The sequence below is a fragment of the Zonotrichia albicollis genome, chromosome 2 (assembly GCF_047830755.1).
Source record: "Zonotrichia albicollis isolate bZonAlb1 chromosome 2, bZonAlb1.hap1, whole genome shotgun sequence".
In the NCBI taxonomy this organism is placed as follows: Eukaryota; Metazoa; Chordata; class Aves; order Passeriformes; family Passerellidae; genus Zonotrichia; species Zonotrichia albicollis.
The window spans coordinates 97,281,839-97,304,212 of NC_133820.1; the positions used below are offsets into that span (position 1 = coordinate 97,281,839).

At 37.8% G+C, this 22,374-nt stretch overlaps 1 protein-coding gene across 2 annotated transcripts in view; it reads right to left on the reverse strand.

The window, feature by feature from the left end:
• Positions 1–22,374, reverse strand: part of GABRG3 (gamma-aminobutyric acid type A receptor subunit gamma3) — a 297,671-nt gene that overhangs the window by 9,873 nt on the left and 265,424 nt on the right. For both annotated transcript variants that reach the window (XM_074535749.1, XM_074535750.1), the window contains 3 exons: positions 7,892–8,044; positions 2,003–2,199; positions 476–505 (listed from right to left, as the gene is read on the reverse strand). In XM_074535749.1, the coding sequence (XP_074391850.1) occupies positions 476–505; positions 2,003–2,199; positions 7,892–8,044 (380 nt within the window). The remainder of the gene's footprint in view (positions 1–475; positions 506–2,002; positions 2,200–7,891; positions 8,045–22,374) is intronic.

Genomic DNA, 22,374 nt, shown 5'->3' on the forward strand with positions numbered 1-22,374 from the left:
TACAGCTACCTGTGTTCAACTTGTGTGCCTAAATTATTTGAAAATCCACCTGAAAGCTTACTAAAGGTTTTGCATATGCATAAATGAACTTCCTTTTTTTCTGTGAAACTTAGTTAAAACTCCATAGAAGTTTATGACATAACGTGCTTATTACTTTCTCATAAAATGTAGTAACTTCTGTATTATGTAAAGCAGACACACAAAATTTCTGAGGTAAAAATAACACATAATATTCTATACTTGACCCTTCTCCCTCTCATATCACTTGATAAGTCCTTATAGAAAGAGGCAGCTATGTTCCTCTGCCACAGCTGAAAACAAACTGACCTTTTAACAAAAAAGCAAGGCAATATTTTTAGTGAAGTCAGGGTAAAGCATAACATAGCAATACAGCTCTCTCAGGAATTAGTGCAAGTAAATGTCAACCATCTATTTGTGCCCCCAATTCTCTCACTGAATAAAGTAGCTTACTTACCATTACATGACCAAAACTTACATCAGGTAGCTTAAATAAAGATAAGAAAAGAATTATTCAGGAGAAAACATATTTAGTGCTTCACATGCATCTATATTCAATAGTATTCCTTGGATCAAGCCCTTAAATGCATAAAACACTCCATGCAGTGTGTTCTGTATATATTCAGCATAATATTCTGGACACTTGAAAACAGCATGAAACTTCAACAGAATTCATGACTGGTTTTCATAGACTTAAAATATTTATTTAACCTATGAAATGCTCAAACAATAGGTAACTGAGCATTTTTTCTGGTCCTGATTTAAATCTTGACAATGTTGCATGTTTTCTCATGTCTTCATTCACATGTCTGGAATTACATCCTACTAACAAAGTTACTCATGACTTTTTAATTCAGTCTTTCTGTAGGATGGTAACTTTAGTTTGATCACTAGCAAGTTCATTTTGATCTCAAACTTTTCTTTTGGTAACAATTTTTTGCTTTTGTGAGCAATGCATTTTTGTAAGAAGCTATTTTAAGTTTAATGGAGTTGTCATTGACTAAGTCTGTGGCTTTCTAGACTTTCTCTAATCCTGTATTTGTTTCAGATTTTCCTTCATTAGTTCTTCATTCAATCATTTTCTATAGCTCTTCATTCAACCCCTTTTTACATCATGACCTATTATTCCCTAAATTTAGGCTTCTCTCTCCTCAATTTCCTTCTTCACATTTTTCCTATTTGGCTTTGATTTCTGATTTCAAATGTCCTTATTTCGTCTATTACATACAATGGCATCCAACATCTCCAACTACTGATTATGAACAAATAATATTATTGCTTGATCTCTAGTGGTCAGCCCCTTTCCATATGTTTACACTGAGATTTTTTTTCCCTATTAAAATGCCCCCTCTCATTCTTATAGTCAGTTATGAAGTAAACCAGGCAATTCTTCCTGCATTATTGTTTTAGTTGATTCTAAATAGATAGCTTTTGTGTTTTTCTGGGTGTTACAATGAAAAGTTGTTTTTTGGCCAAAAATGAGCCATGCCTAAAACCTTTTTAAGTGACCTCCATTTTTGTCCTTGGGAGCCTGCACTGTTGTGCACAGGGCTTAAACCAAATGCTAGTTCCCAGCAGAGACAATGAAATTCTGCTCATAAATATTTATAGACCTGTTAAGCCATGAAATAGCAATGCATTTGAATATTCACTGATGTGCATTTATTTGTATACAAGCTATGCAACCTGTTTCAGTGGGAGACTTCACCAGCTACCAGCACAGTAATTGGAGGACAAAAGATGTGTAGGCAGGGTTGCTGCTCCATGGTGAGCAGGCTGCTTCTGTTAGGAACACACCTCACTCAGCAGGCATGTAACTGCTCCTACTGCTACTGTGGGTGACTTTTCCATCAGCTTTCAGGGCAGATCACACCACTGGGAAAATCTTGGAGGAGTGAAGTGCCATGGGATTACAGGCTACCATTAAATGATTATCTGCTCTCTGAGCTGCACATGAAAAGAAATTTAAATGCTCCCATCTTACCGACTTTTTCTTCTTAGTACAGTTTGGTTTCCTGCAACTTGAGTAGTAGTTGAGGGTGGCATACTCCATCAGAGCAGCAAATACAAATAGAAAGCATACAGTCACAAACAAATCCATGGCAGTGACATAGGAGACACGGGGCAATGACTTTCTTGCAATGGTACTCAAAGTTGTCATGGTCAATACTGTGGTGATGCCTGCAGGGAGAAACTTGAGTTAATTGTGTGCTACATCACTTCTTCATATCACAGAAGAATCTTTGGAAATAAACATATAAAACAGGAATTCAGAGTGTACCCAAGTAATTAATTTATTTGGTAGTACTAAGAAATAATGGAAAATAGTATCAGTAGGGAAAAAGTTATTTTGTAAACACAGATTTTCTCTGTTTATTTTCATCTTTGCAAAAGTGACATTCCTATGCGTCTCAATATGCTTTTCTTCATCCCTTCTGATCCCAGTAAGGTTGAAGATGGGGGTGACGGAGAGAATGAAGAAATTTTTGAAGAGAAGTATGAAGCAGAAAAGATACTAAACCCAGAAAAATAAAATCAAGAAAGTTAGTAAGCACCGAAGGAAAGATGTTCTATTCCACAGTAGTAGTGCTCTCAGGAAAAATCTTATGATCTAAAAAGAGGTGTGGGGAGAAAAAAAAAAGATTCTGCTAAGATCTGACCATGAATTCTGAAAGTATGTCTTCACACCACTGCTTCCTTGGGAGTCCTCCAGTGCCATTTTCCTTCTGAGTATGGGAAATCAATGTTACTTGCTCAGTCAGAGTAAGACTCTCATACAAACTTCAGATGCAACATTAACAGAGACAGCCTTTTTAATTCATACAAAGCATCACTTCTGAGATTGATTTAGTAATAGTGAACAAAATGGGATTAGTGTGAAATATCCAAAATTATAAAACCAGTGCTAAAATGAAATCTATGTCATGTAAGTTATTTGATTCCTAGTAATACATACAGTTTCTCTTAATTCCTGTGGAATAGCAGTCTTTCTATTCCCAACCTGTTATGAACTGCATGTCTTCTGATAGAAAAAAAAAATCCAGCTTCTTACTGGCTAGGGAAAAGAAAATAAAGCTTTCCCACAACAAAGTCTCAAGAGAGAACCTTCTCAACAAACAGCATAACCATAAGGTAATCTTTCTTTTTTTATAGTTAAAATGATATTTCACAATGGTTCATAGTGTTTGAAATGGCAAGGAATGATGGAAGTTATGCCTTATAGTTAAATAACTTCTCACTAAAAGCACTCTGGAGAGAAAGAAGTGTCTGTGGATTACTTTTGACTACTTTCTCTATATGAAGGATTGTCCATCTCTGACTTGTAAAGTTACAAGCTACAGTGATTCAAAAGAACAACCTTCTCCATTCAAGATAACAGAAAGTCCCTGGAAAAGACAGAAGGCAAATTATTGCCTATGTCTCAACCTTGAATAATAATGATTACTTGAATTCCCTATATACCTATTACCCAGAAATAAACAAACAGGAAGTTTCTGGAAAAAATCACAAGTCAATAACCAAGATGAAAGCAATGTTGATAGGAAGTGTAAAGTGTGGATTTTGTGTGTGCCTTGGACATCTAAAAGCTATTTCCTGAAATCTATGCCACCTCCCAGTATAAGCAGATAGGGTAGGCATGATCCAGCAACCTCTCCAGACCCCTCAACATCAGTTCTGTACCCTGCTGATGGTTTAAAAAAGCTGCAAAGACTCTGTTTACACATTTATCACAGTGGCCAACTGCAGAGATGCCCAAGTGCAGGAGGTGTGAACTGGCTGGCTTTGATTTGACCCTTACTAACTATATGTCAATCCCTTTCTGTATGGGCTTGATCTGGGCCTTGGGAGTCACTAATTTCAAAAGAACCACATAGAGACCATGACATACCCTACAATATAAAATCAAGTTCTTCAACACTTCCTAATCCACATTTAGATTTCTGACACAAAAGTGTCCTTTTCTGAGCCACATGTACATGCTTTCAGGCATTTTACTATCTTAAAAAAAATCCTCAAAACCTATAGAGTTCTTCCAGTACAACACACAGAGTCCCATTTACCTGGATTCAAATGTAAGTTTTTGTTTCCCACTCATCATGTGATAGGACAGATTTTATTAAAAGGCTAAAAAAAATCATTAGTTTATGCACACAAGTCCTCAACTCACCTGTATCCTACTCCATGCCTTAAGCCTGAATATGAAACATCAGCTCAGCTCATGCTTGCAACTGGATTCTTGCTCACATTGTAAACAAGCACTGAGTTTTTGAAATTATGAAAATTCTATCTAGTGTATCAATTTTACATCTAGCAAACAGGCACACATTTTAAAATCTTAAAATGAGTTTATGGGGATACATGCAGAGAGGAAAGAGAAAGAAGGTGCACCAGATGATACAATTTTGTATTTCTGTGCATTTAAAAATCAGAATATATGTGTGTGTGTGTGTGTGTGTATGTATATATGTGTGTATGTATGAATAAAATTCATCACCATTATTTCCAGATACAATATCTTGTTTCCATATCCTTAGTTCATTTCATCTCTCATGCTAAGGAAATGCAGTTTGTTGAGTGGTTTCAAATGCATATGTCTTGCCAGATGAAATTGTGAAGTCTCTCACTTTGTGGAGTCCCATATGGCAAAGTGAGCTTTGCATCTGTTATTGAAATTCACAGGGCTCATGAACTATCTATTTCAACAGAATTTTAGTATCAGCTAAGGACAGCTCTGAGGTAACCTGACATCAAAATTTTCAGGTAGAAATTGTATGTGTAAGCTTACAAGTCTCTGTGCAAATACCATTTTGGGAGGTTATATTCTCCCAGTAAATCCCATAGCAAAGATGCTATTTGATGTAACAAAAAGGATTGACTAGAAGATCAAATTATGCAGCTCTACAGAATGCATGAAAACACTCTTAACTTTTAGATCATTGGTCTAAACAGTTATTTAAAATTATTGCTGCTTGAAATCTGCTTACTGGACTGCCATATGCAAAGTGAGGTGGCAGGAGTTTCAGTGTTAGGAACTCTGGTCAGCAAGGCTAATTTTTAATTTTCTTGAGGTTATGTTGGTGGGACACTAAAGGAAATGTCTTCTGCTTTGATGCATGCTATCGCTTTTCTATAAAGTTAGTACTCCATCTTTCTGCTCTGGCCCTGTTTTGAGTACTTTCTTGGTTTTCTAGTGAATGAGGTAAAGATGAAATGGCAAGGAAAGCAATGTTCATTTTTTATTAAATATCATCTGTATCTTTTTTTTGCATCAACACATTTCTGGCCTTGATACCCACAGTATCTTTTTAAACTGCAGCTCAATCTTTCTCTGTAGTAACTGCCTGGTCCTATTACATATAATACCCATTTTGAAAAGTACAGGGAAACTGAATGAAAGCTTCAGTTTAACCTAATTCCCTTCATCTTCACAGAAAATAACCTATTCTTTTTCAGATCATAATTTTTCTTCAGGGAAAAGTTGCCTCTTGACTTAGAACATTTTGAGATAATTTTGATTACTAGATACAAATAGAAGCTGCAGAGAGTTCTTTCTCTTTGAACGAAGAGCAGAATAACTCAGGATCAAAAAACACAGTTCTCATCCAGCACTCAAATTTTACTTCCATTTTCGCACTGACTCTTTAGGTGGACTTGAGTTAATCTTGTTGCCAGTCTGGGCCTTAGTACCTCAAAGTGTATGTAAAAAGGGGATTAAAGAACCAAGTTTTTAAAGAACGTTTTAATGTCTCTGGACATCACTGCTGAAAGAATACTTATGGTCCCAAACCCAAAATATTTTTTTCTCCCAGCATGGAAATGCATCAGCTAGCATTATTCAGAAGGAAATAAAACCTGTCCTCCATGTAACTGTGAGTAGTTGCCAATAACTCTGGAAATTATTCATTAATTTCAGAGAGATAAATATTTCCCTGGTGCTAGTCCTTTACATTAATGCAGCTATACTCGGAGAAGGTTTGTTGCACAGAGTCTCTACAATTATTTTCAACTAATTAGTAGGACAATTTCAGCAGTTTGCCTTGGGCTGCATTACTCACAATTTTACCATGTGCCACTGTCTAGATGTGGATGTGTGCCGTTGGTCAGACAGATTTGTAAGTTGCATTAAACATACAGGTCTGCAGCACAATGGGAGCACCTGCTCACTGCATCCCAGGAGCCAAGAGGCCATTGTCGATTTGGGAGCAAAGGGATTCTGTGCACAAAAGAAGTGACCCATATATACTTGGCTTTACTTTTAGAAAAGTCATATTTTAGCCTATGAAATTAAATTCTCAGTCAGAGTTTTAGGAGTGAGTGATGACATCCATAGAGAAGAAGCTTGACACAACTCATTTTTATGTTCTTACTCCAAATTAATGACTTCAGTATCTGAATACATTTTTTCTCTGAACTTCCTGCTGGCTGAGGGGTGAGGTGGAGAGTCACACTAGTGCTTAGTGATCTAAAATACTTCTGTATCTAATTTTGTGGAAAAATGAGCTTTGTGGTGTGGGCAACCACCCTTAGGTACAGGATATGAAAAATGCTTATGGCAAATCAATAACGCAAACTGTTAGATGTCTTTTGTCTCTTTTTTCTTCTGCATTAAGAAGGATAATCCAGCAGGATGCCGCGTGATTCTCCCCATGCATGGGGTTTCAGACTCCCTTTTAAAAAAAGATGGAGAACAGTCAATCTTTCCTTATCTCCCTTGAGTCACCTAATTTAAGAAGAAAAGAGTTCAATTTAAGAGTTCAGCAGAGAGTTATACTTAAGACCTATTGCTCAATTTTCTGGCTATCAGAGGCAAGTCTACCCAGCCAGGAACAGGCAGTTGTAAGCTGCTCTGTCCTCACCTGTGTATGGTTTTTTTGCTGTTCTGGAGGTGTTACTAGATAACAGAGTAACTGTGAGTCTTTGTGTCCATCCTGTTGCTGGAGCTGTGGTGTACTGGCCCTTTGGCACTCACATGGAGAGAATGAGGACTGAATATTCCTTTCCTGTAAAAAAACCTCAGAAAAATGGACCTACATAGTAACAAACTCCAGCAGGAGGATGCAATGAAGCACTGGGAATGGCTGAAAACAGACATGCAAATTTTGACACAGGCTCCCCTTTTTTCCTAGACTGGTAGTTTTCTGAATCAGCTCATATTGGCAGACCTGGAAATCACAATCTGAACTAAGGAACTGTTTCTCCTGTGGTTCTGATGTTTATATATAATTGGCTGTTACACAGTCCTATACCCTTGATGCTGTCAAAACCTGCAGGTCTTCCTACAGATGTTAAAAAAAAATCTAAGTCTAAGTCAACAATTCTAAGTGTACACTAAAGCACATTGCCAAAATACACATGCTGGTCCTGACAAAAATGAGCTTCTGTAAAACCCAAACCAGCATAAATATTCACAATCTATGAAAAATATCAATACACCCAGTGTGAAGCTTAACTTCAAGCATGCAAGCTAAAACACTTTGCATGAGTTAATACTATTATATCCCACAGTTTTCTGTATATATAAGACATAATTGCCAGTGGGGGAGAGTTACAGAAGGGAAGGAAGCCAGCAGTGCAATTAATTAAGTCTTCAAAAATGTCACTAAAATATCATGGTGAGAACAAGGAGACAGACATTAATTCAAGATTTTTATGCAAAATAGGTGTCAGTGTCATCCAATGGGTCAGATTAGTTTACTTTTAATTGCCCTGTTACAGGAAAAAAAACCCAGTGATCTCAGTAATAAGTAGATCTGCTTCTGCAAGACATAGTAGTAATAATCCAAAGGGTATACCTAGTGGTATCTTTGAAAGGAAGCTACATTTTCAAATAGTAGTGCAGGAACATCAGAAAAGGGAATTATTAACAACTTACCTAATGCTGTTCTTGCTGGTGTGGCATCTTTTTTGATCCAAAAGGATACCCAGGAAAGAACAACTGTTAATATACAGGGAATGTATGTTTGTATAGTGAAGTATCCCATTCTTCTACTTAAGTCGAAGTATATAGTCATGACTACATAATCACCTGAAACAACAGCACAAAAAGGAAATTCATTTGGATGGGAAACAGATAGTTGTTCACTGACCAGCTAATATTTTAACTTTAATGAAAATTGCATATGAAATATTTTTTAGAGTTTCAACAGCATCTGCACAGTAATTCTCATGTGAAATTTAAGTAAATCTTGCCATTCTAATATCCTTAAATTTTAGGTCTCTGTGGAAATAATGTATTTGACAGGCAGAGCTTCTCAGCAATCATTCTGGATGAGTAAAGTTTTGAAAGGCATCTAGAATTTCCAGACATGGCATTTCTGGATATCTTCATGGCCACAAACGTGAAGGTACTGTCATTCACCAGATTCTGCAATTACTACACACAAAATTCTTCCTTCTGACGGCTGTGTCTTCTGTGCCTTAATTTCAGGTTTGAGTGAGTTCTGTTACCTTCTTTTGAGATATGAATCTTAAAATAGGGTCTTTTTGGCAAATGTAACATGCACATGAGTATGCCTTCACAGAAGAAGTCATTAATAGACACTAGAACTCAATGCTGGCACTTCAGAACAGTTGTGGCCATCTGTGGTATTTTCAGAAGGTCAGTCTGAACACAAGGTTTATTGTTTTGTTGTGCAGTAAAAATCATACATTCAAGAAATCAGTAAGAAGGTTAGTTTATCCCACAGTACATGATTTTTTCACTGTATCTCTTCTGCTAATCCTTGTGATTCCACAGGGGATAATAATCTGTCCCTCCTCTCTCCTCAGCAGAGGCTACTGACCTTATCACCTCTGCCCTACAAACAGCTCTCTCAGCCACACAGATGTGCACTTTCTGAGACAGTCATGGTGAATAGCAGTAATAAAACTGAACTGAGACTGCTTTCTGTACTTCACTTGAAGTAGGTTGCTTCCATTTCAGATGTAAAGGAGAGCTTATATGCCAGAGAATTTCTATGTGGTTTTGTCTAACTGCACCAGGTTTGGCCTAATAAATTTTATGGCTTCTTGTTACAAACCTGAACTTTCTAGAGTATGGATTTGCAGAAGGCATCATTTGCAATAGTTAAGTAACTCTGTCTTCTTACAGCAAACCATCAGAAGAATGAAGAAATTGGAAACATAAAGATTAATCCCCCGAGGAATGTACATACAACTCGCCCAAGCAGAAGCACAGTGGGTTTATTAGTTGAGGCAAATTAAAGCTTAATCATCCAGTAACAGAGGACATATAAAGAAATGCATTTCTTACAATGGATAATTTGACTACAGCTAAATATTATATAAAAAATAAATTAACTCAGTAAGACTGACTTTCATCCAAAGCATCTCTGAAGTCACTGTAAAATCAATGAATTGCCATAAGTTAGAAACTTAAAAGTAAATAAAAATCTGATGGTCGGAATTTGGGAATGTGTGAAAAGGAAAAGTTCCTATATTTAAAGTACATCCATTTGAGATAAATATGTTTGGAAGAGGTTTACAAGCCAGTGAATGTTTCCATAATGCCTCTGTTAGACAAAAGCAAACATTTTCACAACAATTGTGCCAGTGAAAACTGTGAGACCCCAAGAAACTGGAAAGTCATTTCAGAAGCTGTCCTTAAAGGGATCACTGTGGTTACAACTAGGAGTAATTGCAGTGCATCATGACATTGTGAGCTAAGGGTTATTCCACTAATCCCCATCAGTCTTCTCTGTGTAGGGAATGGCACCAGGGAATTGATGTGGGTTAGTAACCACAGGTTCTGCTGGCTTACTGTTTGGTTAGTTTGCCTCACTGAAGAAAGACTTACACCACAGAAACGAAATAATTTCATAGAAACAGGTGTAAAGAGTCAGGTGGAATGTAAACCAGTGCCTTCACTGACATGAACAAACTGAAAAGAACGGAAGTGAGTCAAAAAAAGCATGTTAATGAGTCAAACATTGTCTACCCAGGTAGAAGATTGAGCAAAAAATGAAATCAAAGACTCTATAGGAAATGTGTCAAGCCTTTCCATTTCCTTTACTTAGTTCCTGTATCTAGAACTGTGGGCTTATGGATAAGCTGCCTGAGAATGGTATAAAGTCAAGCACAATGTATGATACAAACAATTCCAGTACCCACACAGGTCACTGCTCCTCTCAGTAGTGTGGTCATGAAACCCAGCTCAGCAACCAGGAGTAGGAGTAGATACTGCACTGTAAGATACTGGGAAAGTAATAAAGAGTCTCTGCTTCCAAGGCCTTTGATGAAAATAAACCTGATAAACATGAGAGTGGGAGAAAATTATGGCACGTTAAATGACGTAGAGTCCATCATCACAATTAGTCATTAACTGATTTAGTGTCTTTCAGGCAGGATTAATTTCCTGTTATGTTAGACATCTAGAAGGCAAATTCTGCAGATAACCTGCACACTGTGGCCTCCTTTCTACACTTATGAAAAGAAATTGGTACTTTCAGTATATGGTTTGTCTTATCTGCTTTAGAAGCACATTTTAGAAGGTGAATGTATTCAAAACATTTCCATTTCTCTTCTGTGATTAAAAAACAAGAGCGTAGGGCAGAGATATGGACAAAACCATTGCAGACTCTTGCAGATCACGCAAGCAGTTGACCACATCCCTTGATTCCACGGTGTGAGCTAAACTGGGCTACTCCTGGGAGGATGAAAAAGTTCTTTTATTTAAATATAATAATCTTCTTGATATTTTAAAGGGCATTTTAGTTATTTTCTTCCTTTTCCCAGTCAAAATTGATGTCTTCATCCTTTAGGATACACATAACTCCTCTGTTTCCTTCCTTCCTTCCTTCCTTCCTTCCTTCCTTCCTTCCTTCCTTCCTTCCTTCCTTCCTTCCTTCCTTCCTTCCTTCCTTCCTTCCTTCCTTCCTTCCTTCCTTCCTCCCTCCCTCCCTTCCTCCCTCCCTCCCTCCCTCCCTCCCTCCCTCCAGCTGAAAGCACCAGTGCTGCTCTCAGAGGCAAGCATGCTTTTGTACAACATGTATTGAATGAATTTCTTTAATAGCTATGGTAATTTAAAATGTTCAGCTAATTTGCCACTTCATTTCTATCCTCAGCCAAGAAAACTTCTGTTGAGAATACTGGATTCTCTCATTATATTCAAGAGCCACATTACATACAAGAGTGTGTGCGGTGGCTACTTTCCCTATTGCACTACTCCAAACTGCATGCAGCTGCTGTTGCTGCTGCCGATGGTGATGATTATATTATTCTTCACATTATTCCTCCCAGAAGTAAATATTCTCTATATTTAATTTGACTACAGTTTTTCTTTAATGCACTTTAAAGAAAAGTAGCCATGGTATGTATATTTTTTTTTTCTCTATACACACAAAATACTCAGTGCAAAGAAACTCTCCTCTCTTCTAAAAGACTCCATTTTCTGGGATACAATTCATTCTGCATATCCTGCAGTCATGCACAATCCAGAGGAGAGAAAAACTTCCAAGAGCTCTGCTCAGTGCCTCCTTGTATCTCTGGAAACCTTCAGAGCTCCACGTGCTGTAACTGCCACTGCTGGAAGGGCAGCTCGGGGTCATTGTGTGACAAAGTTCTGCAGTGCAGGAAAGGTGGGAAAAATCTCCTTCCAAACTGCATGTCATTGAACCAGTGCACTTGGTTTGTAAGTAATCACACAGTGGTTTATCAAAGGACCACTGGAATAGCTAATACAAATAAACTTCATTTTTAAACCCAGAGAGGAATTCTACCTTTCAATGACTTGACTAATATTCCCAGGAAGGCAAACTTACTTTGAACAAAATGATCAGCCATCAATTCACTAAAATACTGAAAATGATCCTGAGGCAAAATAGAGCAGGATAAGTTTTCTATAAAGGGAACCTTTAGGCAGCAAATCTGGAATAATCAAAATAGTGTAGCAATGCTTCCCATGAAACCAACATGACTGCTGGCTGTTACCCATAGGACTTATAGTTTGAAAGTAGGACACTGTTTAGAACAATAATGATTTCCCATGTAATAACTGCTGTGAATTTTAATGAGCAGTATTAAGCTATAGCAAATTAATTTTGACTTTTGAAGACTAAGGATCTGTTGGCCTGAATTGCTAGAATTTTGCCTTGCACCAAGAATGGCTCCCTTGAAGGTAAAATGTTTGAGCAGAATGCAACTGGTTATTTTATTAAAAATAAATAAATTTAAAAGTATACAAAATTATATCCTGTAAAAATTTTTTTTATTCAAATTATACTATACTATCTTATGTCACATTTTCATTCATCCTTCCATTATACTCTGAAGTTGATAATTAACTTAAAAAAAATAAAATTATTAACTTTACAAAAACTGAAATATGAAGGTATAATGCATACACAAAGCAGATTCAGCATGTGAATGAAGGTTACGTGCCAATTGTCCATCACCGGAACTGCAGAATAATGAGGAGTGGCAGAGTTTATCCATGTTACTGCAAGAGTTTGATTTCAGAAGAAAAGCCTAGTCATTAAAATGAGGAGTCACACTGTGTGCCACAAGTATTACTTTGTTGATCAGCAAGACCACAGAGACTGAATCATATTCCTCATTATCTTAATAAATCAAATTTACTTAATAGCAATCAAACTAACTTTCCAATCTTCAGTGGTTTTTACATTTTATTTTTTCATTTGGAAGTCAAGAGAAGACCTTATTTAATCTTGCTGTTAACTATTCATGTCACCCCGAACCTGTTTTCTGATCTTTCCTTCCCAAAGCTCCATTTTTAATTTCCTGGGCTAGGTTTCTCTTCTTTCTTAGTAAGTTGAAGTTTTCTAACCAGTAGGTACATAAGTTTCTGCATAATGTTCACCAGAGAGGTATGCTGAAGAGATGCATGCGGAATTGGAAGCAGAACTATTGTGGCAGTGCTGGTGCCAACTGGAAATGTGCAAGTTTCAGGTTCAAGACATGACTCCAGCTTCTGCACTGGCTGGAAGGAATATCTCAGCTCAAAGTCAGGCAGAAACACAGGCAGTGTTACAAAACCCAGCCCTGCCTAATTTAGATAATGGGGATTGTTCAGCTTGGAAAACAGAAGACTTCAGAAGACCTAACTGCAGACTTCCAATACCTGAAAGGAGCATACAAGAAAAATGGAGACTCTTTTCAAGAGCATGTAGTGACAAGTAGGAATGGATTCAAAATGAAAGAGAGCACTACTAGATTAGATATTAGGAAAAATTCTTTTCTGTGAAGGTGATGAGGCACTGAAGCAGGCTGCCCAGTGAAGTTGTAGGTGCCCTGTTCCTGGAAGAGTTCAAGGCCAGGTTGGATGGAGCTCTGATCAGACTGCTCTGGTGCGAGGTGTCCCTGCCCATGGCAATGGGGTTGGAACAAGATGATCTTTAACACCTCTTGCAACAAGCCATTGTTTTACTCTATAGCTCTATGATTCAAAATCAGATAGAAGAGTCATGTGAGCTTGCTCGTTTCACATCCCAGGCCTTCATCCCACCTCAGAGATACACCATGTGGAGGGTCAAGCTGTCTTCTTACTAGAACTACTAAGAAGAAAAGAAGGATGGATTGTGATTACTTCAATTAATACTTCATCAGCCGGTCTGTCTTCAGAGCTGGTAACCCAACCTAACATGAGTTAATCTCCGGCCAGGTATAGAGCAAGTTTCAACTTTGGAAGATCCAAAAACTCTACAAAATGGTAGAAGAAAGAGCTTAATGTATTGACAGGTGGTTATGACTCCAAAATCAGCTATCATTAAAACAAAAAAGACATGAGTGAAAACAGGATTTTGCAGTTCTCATGAAGAAAAATGTAGATCAAATGAGAGTCATGGAAGTATAATTAAAAATGCCTTTATCTTTTTCATCATCATTATAAATAATGAAGAAATGCTAAACACTTATTGCAGGGTCATTCTGACTCCTCCAAAATGGGTCGGTCAACATAGAGCTTTCATTGGTGGGAAAAATTTTTGTTCCACAGTAGGGTAGAACAAATGCTTCCAAGACAAAAGGAAGAATAAAATGATCAAGGCCATGCTGTCACTTAAGGGTTAGTCTTACATTCCCCTATGCTGCTTTGGCATTTAATTATTCCAACGACACTTGGATATTGTGCTTGGATGGGAGCTTGTGTACAGCAGAGAAAGATATTTACTCCTTATCTCAAGTAAGTGTTCTTGTAGTGGTAAAAGGCACTGCTACACTATTACATTTCTGCTTAAACTACACATTTAACCTCACAAAAAATGTGTACTAGGCTTCAGAGGTGTCATTTTTACACGTATTGCCATAGCAGCAATGTGACTAGATGTCTAGTCACAGGCAAGGATCTTAGGCACTAGACCAAAAAAGCTTTCTTTGACTCTAAGGTCTCTGGTTTTGAGTTCATAATTGCCTTTGGCATTATTATGATATGTCTAGGTGTGTGTGTGCATGCACTAGAGCAGTGTAGCCTAGATTTGGCTTTCAGCTCTCACATTTGAAAAGCAAATTTTTCAGAAATATATTCATACTGTGATGCCAAATCATTGCTAACGTTTCCCATTATCATAGACAAATTACTGTATCAATACACAGTGGGAAAAAAACCTCAAGACACCAACTAACCCTAATAGCACTGTTTGTGCCTGTAGAAATCATGTTCAATTATAAGTATACACATATGTATTAGCATGCATGATAAAAATCAAATATTGTAAGATTAGAATGTGGAAAACAAAGACCAGATTCCAGGTTGTCTCAAAGAAAAAGAATTTTTAAAGTCAAGTTAGACCTTCCTAATCTGGCAGAACCACAGGATATTATGTTGGCTTTATTGCCTTGCGTAACATCAAGACTATAATAACAAGAAGCATGTTTTTACTTGAGGCTATCAACTTTTTTATCACCATAAAATAATTTAATTTTTTGCTGTTTGTTCTTCCTTCCTGAACCTTCATTTTCTCTGATGCAAATAGCACTTTCAAAATAGTTTTGTAAAATGACAGTTTTGTTAAATGAACTTTAAAAGCCTGTTTTTAAAAGTTAGTAACTATATTTTCAGCACATAAAGTTATTACATCCTCTGATTTTAGCATTTATTATTGAATCTGGAAAATAATTGGATTTGTTCAAATTTCTAACTTCTTTATACTGATTTTTTCCCCAGAATCATTGGAATACATATGTTGTATACTGGAACTTTTCATGAACTACTGAAATTAAATAAGCAAAAGACCCAATTTCTTAAAACTTAATTGTGCACCAGAGTAATTTGAAACCTATAAGTCAGTATTTCTTGTGCCCTAAACAATTCTTGATTGCCATTGACAGTTGAAACTGCCATTTTCAAAGACCGTTGCTTTTCATTCCACTGCAATCATTCCACTCTCCATATCCCATATTTTCTGTTAAGTGTATGGGATACTTTGAATGTACTCAGGAAATCAATCCAGTTCCATGAATACAACTGACCTCCAGATTAAATTAAAACAATAGAAGGGAAAAAATTACTACTATTTTAGCATTTGGTGGCATTATCAAGACTCTTTTATTTGCATAAATAAAATTTACATGTTTATATATTATGTAAGCTGTCCTGCCAAATACAGCTATTCTATTTTTGCAGTCATAACTACTGTATATAAAGCCTTCCTCCCACTAGACCCTGTGAAGCTGTAGCATGTTATTCACCTATGAGGTGTTATGAGCTCCGGAATTGCTCTCAGGATATTCAGGCTTATTAACTTTAGACATAATGACATTTTCATTTTGCAACATGAAGTCTGATTTCATCTATTCTTTGAAACATGGAACCACTGAAAACAAAGGAATTTTAAATTTGGCTGTTGTAAGGTATAAGTAATATTGTAAAATCCTTAAAAAAAATGCGGTTTCATCCAGCCACATAATGGGAATAAAAATGCATAATATCATAAGCAGACTTTGATCCATGATTACCAATCCAGTTCAATTTTTGCCTTATCAGTAGAAAAGTTACACACATAATCTCTATTTAAATTAATGTATCAATCTGAGACAAAATCAATATACAAATGCAGCACAGCATGGCATGATCCATTACTCACTATTCCTAAGAAGTCTTGCTATTTTCCATACATAGGTTTTCTTTTGTGTTTGAAGAACAGAAACGAACAATAGCAGATGAAGAAAAAACAACAATAAATTACCATTGCTGCCAACGCCAGTGAAAGTAGATGAAGGATCAGAGTGAAAATGAATGTCTTTTATGTAGGAATCTTCTCCTGAGAGGGTTTATTGATGAGCTGTGCAATGCTTTTTGAAAAGAATATTTTTCCACATTCCACAGAGCATCAAATACTGTAGCACATCTGAGGATACACAACATTAATGACTCTTGCTTTCACTTTGCTCTTAAAAAGCACTGAGAACTCCCAGTTTCATGACATCTGTCAATGCCAATCACTTCTCATTTATTTCTAGTATTGAAATTCTTACTCCCAAGAGCTGTTGTTTTTGGGAGGAGACCCATTTGTATCACAGTTTGTTACACAGTCCCACAGGATTGGATTTGGTGGGTTTGTAATTCCCAAACCAGTTGAAATAGTTTTTAATTAGCCACCAAAAAATCCCATGTGAACATCTTCAAATAAAATGTTATCTTTTTCTTCCTCAGAATTTATTTTTACACTTTAAATAAAGAAAAACCCTGAACAAAAACCCGTTTTGCTTCACTTGATATTCTTTTTGCTTAAGAAAAAAGTTCATGACTTTGGCCTTATTCACAATCATTGTGACTGTATTATATTACTGTGACATCTTTTATATAATCATGGAATGAAGTATCCTGTTTCTTTCTATCTGTCCTGACATCTACTCCACCTCAACTGTCCCTAACATGCTCTTGTGCATGGCTTTAAGCAGTATCTCACTGTTGGAAGCCCTTCCCTGCTGGCCATGCCATTTTCTGATGGAGACTATACTGATTTTTTGGCTACATTTTCTGAATGGTATGAGCCTCTTCTGAAGAAAGCACAGCTGCAAACCCCAAAGTTATTGATAAAGTGGAAGATCTTTTAGAAAGGCGTCCTATCTTTAAGAAATTCTAGCAGTAAAATTGTACTGCAAGCCATGAAGTTCTTTCAATGCCTAGTTATTCTCACTAGGAAAAACAAGCAAATCTGTTTTAACAGAGTGAGATTTTAAACGGAGACCTAGTCTGCAGTCATCTAGCATCAACTCAGACCCTGAGCCTTAGCACATCTTTGCTAGACTGCTGAAGCATTTTTAGCCAGTTTTGTTTTTCTCATGCAGGAATTTAGGGATAGCAATCTTTTACCCTTTATCCATCAAGATAAACACTGAGGGTGTCTTGACAAGAGGAATTATTTCCAGTTTCTGATAAGCCTTCTGTATCTTTCATGGACTCCACAAATTTTCAAAATAATTCTTGAAGTGCAGGCATCAGAATTAGATCTTAATTTAATAGCAGTTGCATTAATATAACATACACAATATATGTTATAAATAACAATATATTAACATTTTTATTCCAGAAAAGAATCCTGCTCTGAGCATATATGCAAAACCTGTGCCTGGTACTCTGGCCATACCTTCAAACAAGGAGCATATTTTGAAATAACTATTAATTCACAAGAACTATTACATAGCCTTTAGACCTGCAGCACCCAGAATGGCAAGTCCAATTCTGGAAAAGCCAAATCATTAGGTTTCAATCCTATGTACCTCCTTCCAACTTGAATAAAAGTTCTGAAGCATAAAAATACCTATTGTCACTTTCATCCAGGCTGCAGAACTACCTGACTTGCAGTTACTATTGCCCATTTCCCCCAGCTTTGTGTCACTTATAAGCTTAGCAAGTCTCAATGCTATTACTGCTTCTCTGTCATTAAAAGAGGTGTTAAGTAGCATCAAGCCAAAAGATGTATCTCAACAGAAAGTCCTGGCAAATAATGGTTTTTCTGGTTATGTCATGAATCATTCCAAGTAGTCAAAATTCGGTAATTTATATGTGACACTGATTATCTTATCATTGTAGCTTCTTAATCAAAATGTCATACTGTGTGGGGGGATAGAATATAAGAAAATAAGAAAATAAAGATAGTGCAGAAGGTAATCAGGCCCTTGAGGAGTTGCAGCTGTACTAATTACCAAAGATTAGGAACAGGCCTGCCCTTAACAGGCCACAGCTGTGTACAATGAGGTTGTGAGATATAAAAGAGGGGGTTAGCTGGGTGAGGGGAGGGTTGCAGTTTGTTGGTTTTACTGTGGAGATGAAGGAGTTAATGCTGTGAGGAGAAGCCCATGAGGAATCATCAAGAAGGTATGGGAACTTTTGCAATAAGATGGCAACTAGACTGCATCATGTGAGACATCATCTTACAAATGTATGTTATATCACCAGAAATGTATAAGCTCAGAAGATGCCACTGAGCTAGTTTGACAGGAGTTGTTTTCTATGAATGAATGTTTATTGGTTATAATTATATTACTCCTACGTTTGTAAGAATCTATTCCGTGATCAGCTGTTCCATAACTTTGCTGATGACCAATGCCAAGATTAAAAACCAGTAAATACTTTGTTAATTTTATTTAGATTTCTGAAACTGTTTGAAGGGGGAAATAATTATTTGCCCTCAAATCCTCCAGCCTTTGTCAGCTCTTTATTACTATCAAGTTATCAAAAGATATGTTAAGTAAAGAATGCCTTAATGGAGAGATTGTGCTGGGCAAATGACTGGTAACATCAGAACAGGATTGTTTTGGTTGGAAGGGACCTACAATAATCCAATTCCCTGACTACTTCAGGCCTGACCAGAGGTTAAAGCCCGTTTTTAAGGCTATTTTCCAAATAACTGCTAAACTGATAGGCTTGGGACACCAAACCACCTCTTTAGGAGGTCTGTTCCAGTGTTTTATCACCTTCTCAGTAAAGAAAAGCTTGCTAATGTCCAACCTGAGCCTCTCCTGGCACAGCTTTAAACCATTCCCATGTGTCCTGTCACTAAACACAAGGAAGAACAGCTCAACAAGTCCCTCTCCACTTCCTCTCTTTGGGAAGTTGCTGAGAGCAATGAAATCACCCCTTTGTCCCCTTCCCTCCAAACTAGACAAATCCAAAGTCCCCATCTGGTCCTCACAAGACATGACTTCCAGCCCTGTCACCAGCTTTTCATGCCCTTCTCTGGATGCTTTCAAGGATTTTGGTATCTCTGTTACATTGCAATATTTGTTCTTCGCAACAAGTATTGCTGCCTTATCAGGTAGAATAAAGAAAAATATTGATCTGTATGCAATCACTTATTCACTTCCAAATAATTTGACAGCTGGAGAAAGATAATGCTAGTTCTGACTGTTATTTTACCTCCTTCTTTGCCTTCTCAAGGCTTTCTTACTGGATTATTATCATTCTTTTTTGCGTTCCAAGCAATAAATCTTTTGTCTTCAAGTTTCCTTGATATCACCTTTTCAAATATATGTTCATAATCAGGCCATGAGTATTGCCCTTATTAATTTCCTCAGCTTGCACCTCTGGTATAATGTAATGTTGTTTTTTTTTTTCCCTTTCACATTCCCTAGTGCCTTTGTTCCCATGTGCTGTTATTAAATTAATTTTGTGATTTAAAAAATGCTCCTTTTTTTCTGATTTCTACTAGTCCTTTTTCTTTCTCGTACTGCCCTCCTGGATTCTGCCTGCTACTTCTGAGCTCCTATGTGAGGAATAAAAATGCCAGCCTAAATCTCATCCAAATCCATCTGCCTCTCATCTGTTCATCTCTATTTATGAATAATATTTTTTGTTTCTGAACTCTGTGCTCAAACTTTCACTTGCTTTCATCAGAAGTTTTCTTTTATTTTAGTTCAACTGGAAATAAACTTGTCCTTAACCTGCCAATAGTGTTAACTTAAAATTGTTAAAGTCACAAAATCAGCCCAAATCTCTTGATATCCCTCCCCTTGCTGTCTCCAGGGAACTGCTGTGGATATTATTTCTCTTCGTCCAATATTCTGTAGTGGGAAATAATTAATGTACAGATCAATAGCATGCACTGATTTTTAAGGGAGTCCTGCAAAATTAAATACTGTCAGAAAAACTACCAATGCTTTCCCTGTGGCAAAAGAAGAAATAAAGCTGTTTTCCCTGAGTACCATTCAGTAACTGTTTTAAATAGGTCTCTTCACACTTGGGCAAGAGCCCACATCTTTTTACATCTTTTCTGCACGACCTGAAAAAGGACAAGTGACCACAAAGAACTGCAGAGAGGAGAAAGGACTCCTAAAAAGGACTTCCAAAGAAAGGCATGAGCATGGTAAATGGTTCAGTGACACAAAGGTGATGTTTCAGTCACAATTCACAGTTGTAGAATAGAGCAACTGTAGTGAAGGATGATACCAATATTCACTGATGCCAGAAGTTAATTAGTTTTGCCAAACAAAACGAAAAAGTATTCTGTGTAGCAAAGCTGGACCAAACTTTGGATTTCTTTTACAAAAAAGTTACAAAAGTTAGCTCTCTGTTAACTTTTTAAAGAGCATATGTTAATGTCTTAGATTCTTACTTCATAGGTTCTAGTTTTCCTCAACTCAATTCATGCAATTACCCTAAAAGGTATGAGTTTTGGGAGGGAGTGGAGTGGCCTTATGTACGTCAATGGATGAATCACCACTAGATGCTTGTTTACATGGGCCTGGTTGAAGAGGACTATACATCAGGTATGTGCAAACTAAAAGAGAACCTAAGATAACTCTGACTGTGACACTACGAAGTTAGAAAATTCAGAAACTTGAACCAATTGTTGGTAAGATGAGAGTGACTTGAGAATGCCTAAATATGCCATTTATTTTTTTAACTATTTAATGCCTGTGCTGCCTGTGGTGGTTGAAGGTCCAGTCAGCAGATAGAAGCAAAGACCAGAGTGTATGATTTAAAGATAATTCCCACCCCCCCCCCCCAAATTATGGAATGACAGAGTGGTTTGGATTGGAAGCAACCCTAAAGGCCATCTACTTCCAGCCCTCCTGACATGGGCAGGGACACCTTCCATCACAACAAAGCCCCATTCAACACAGCCTTTAACACTTCCAGAGATAGGGCATCCACAGCTTCTCTGGACAACCTGTTCCAGTGCTGACCATCCTCACAGTAAAGACTTTCTTCCTTATATCTAATCTAAACCTGCCCTCTTTAAATTTAAACCCACTACCCCCTTGTCCTATCTCTACATGCCCTTGTAAAAAGTTCTCCAGCTTTCTTGTAGACCCTTCAGGTACTGGAAAGTGCTGCAAGATCTCTCTGGTGGCTTCTCTTCTTCATGCTGAACAACCTCAGCTCTCTTAGCCTGTCTTCATGGAAGAGATGCTCCAGTCCTCTCATCAGCCCATCTGACTGTGTTGAAATCATTCTTCCTCTCCTAAATGCAATGAGTCTTCCCTCTTGAGTCTGCAGAGTCATGAAGTGGTTCTGGAAGAGCACCTTTCTGTAAGTGCACCCTAACCTGCACCTGTTGCTCATCCTTGTCCTAGCAAGCATCCATTCTTCTGCATGTGGGGCTGTGTCCACTGCAGACTGTCCTTGGAACCAGCTAACTCCTCAGACTTCCTGATGTTACACAGCTCTGCTGCCTGTCCCTATCCCAGAATGGTCCAGGCTCTACCCACAGAGTGAGTTCCAGACTGCTGCCTCTCCCCTCCCCTGTGTGGGTGGAGGCATTGGCCAACACTGGGATAGATGAGACAGACCCTTTGGGGTGGCCCCTGCCCTATCTCCTGGCCCCATTCACACATCATCAGCCACTCTTCTGTGAGTTGCCAACTCCTGGCCAGTTTCAGGGATCCCCTGGAGTTTCCTTGGCTCAGAAAATCCCTCTCTATGCCAAGATCCCCTGCTCCGCTGCAGAACATGCCTGCACCAGAGCTGCTCACCTCAGGGAGTCTGGGAAAGATCACATTTTCATGCATGTTTGGTTGAAAGCACCAAGTCTGGTTTATCCATGTGAAAGGACTGAGTTAAAAATTTGAAGAGCTCCACTGGTGGAATGGCTATGGAAAGGCTGGAGGCTGGTAGTTCATAATACTGTGTATGTCTGGTTGTACTGCTTGTTTTCAGCATGAACAGCCTTCCTTGCTGTGCCTCGCAGGCCTGGGACTTGTAACCATGCCCTGCCTGCCCTGCCTTCATTAAACAACTGGATATGAACTCCAGCCTGGTGAACGTTTTGTGTTGATGACCGCTTAAATAATGGTAGCACTTTCAACAGCTCTTCACTCGGTTGTGAATCAGATTTCTAAGTCACTTGTGCCATGTATTTACCAGGTAACTGGATGAGCATGAGGGAGGCTTTAAGCTCAGCATGTTCTGGCACCAGCCCACACTGCTGCCATGGGAAGGCCTTGTTAAATTAACAC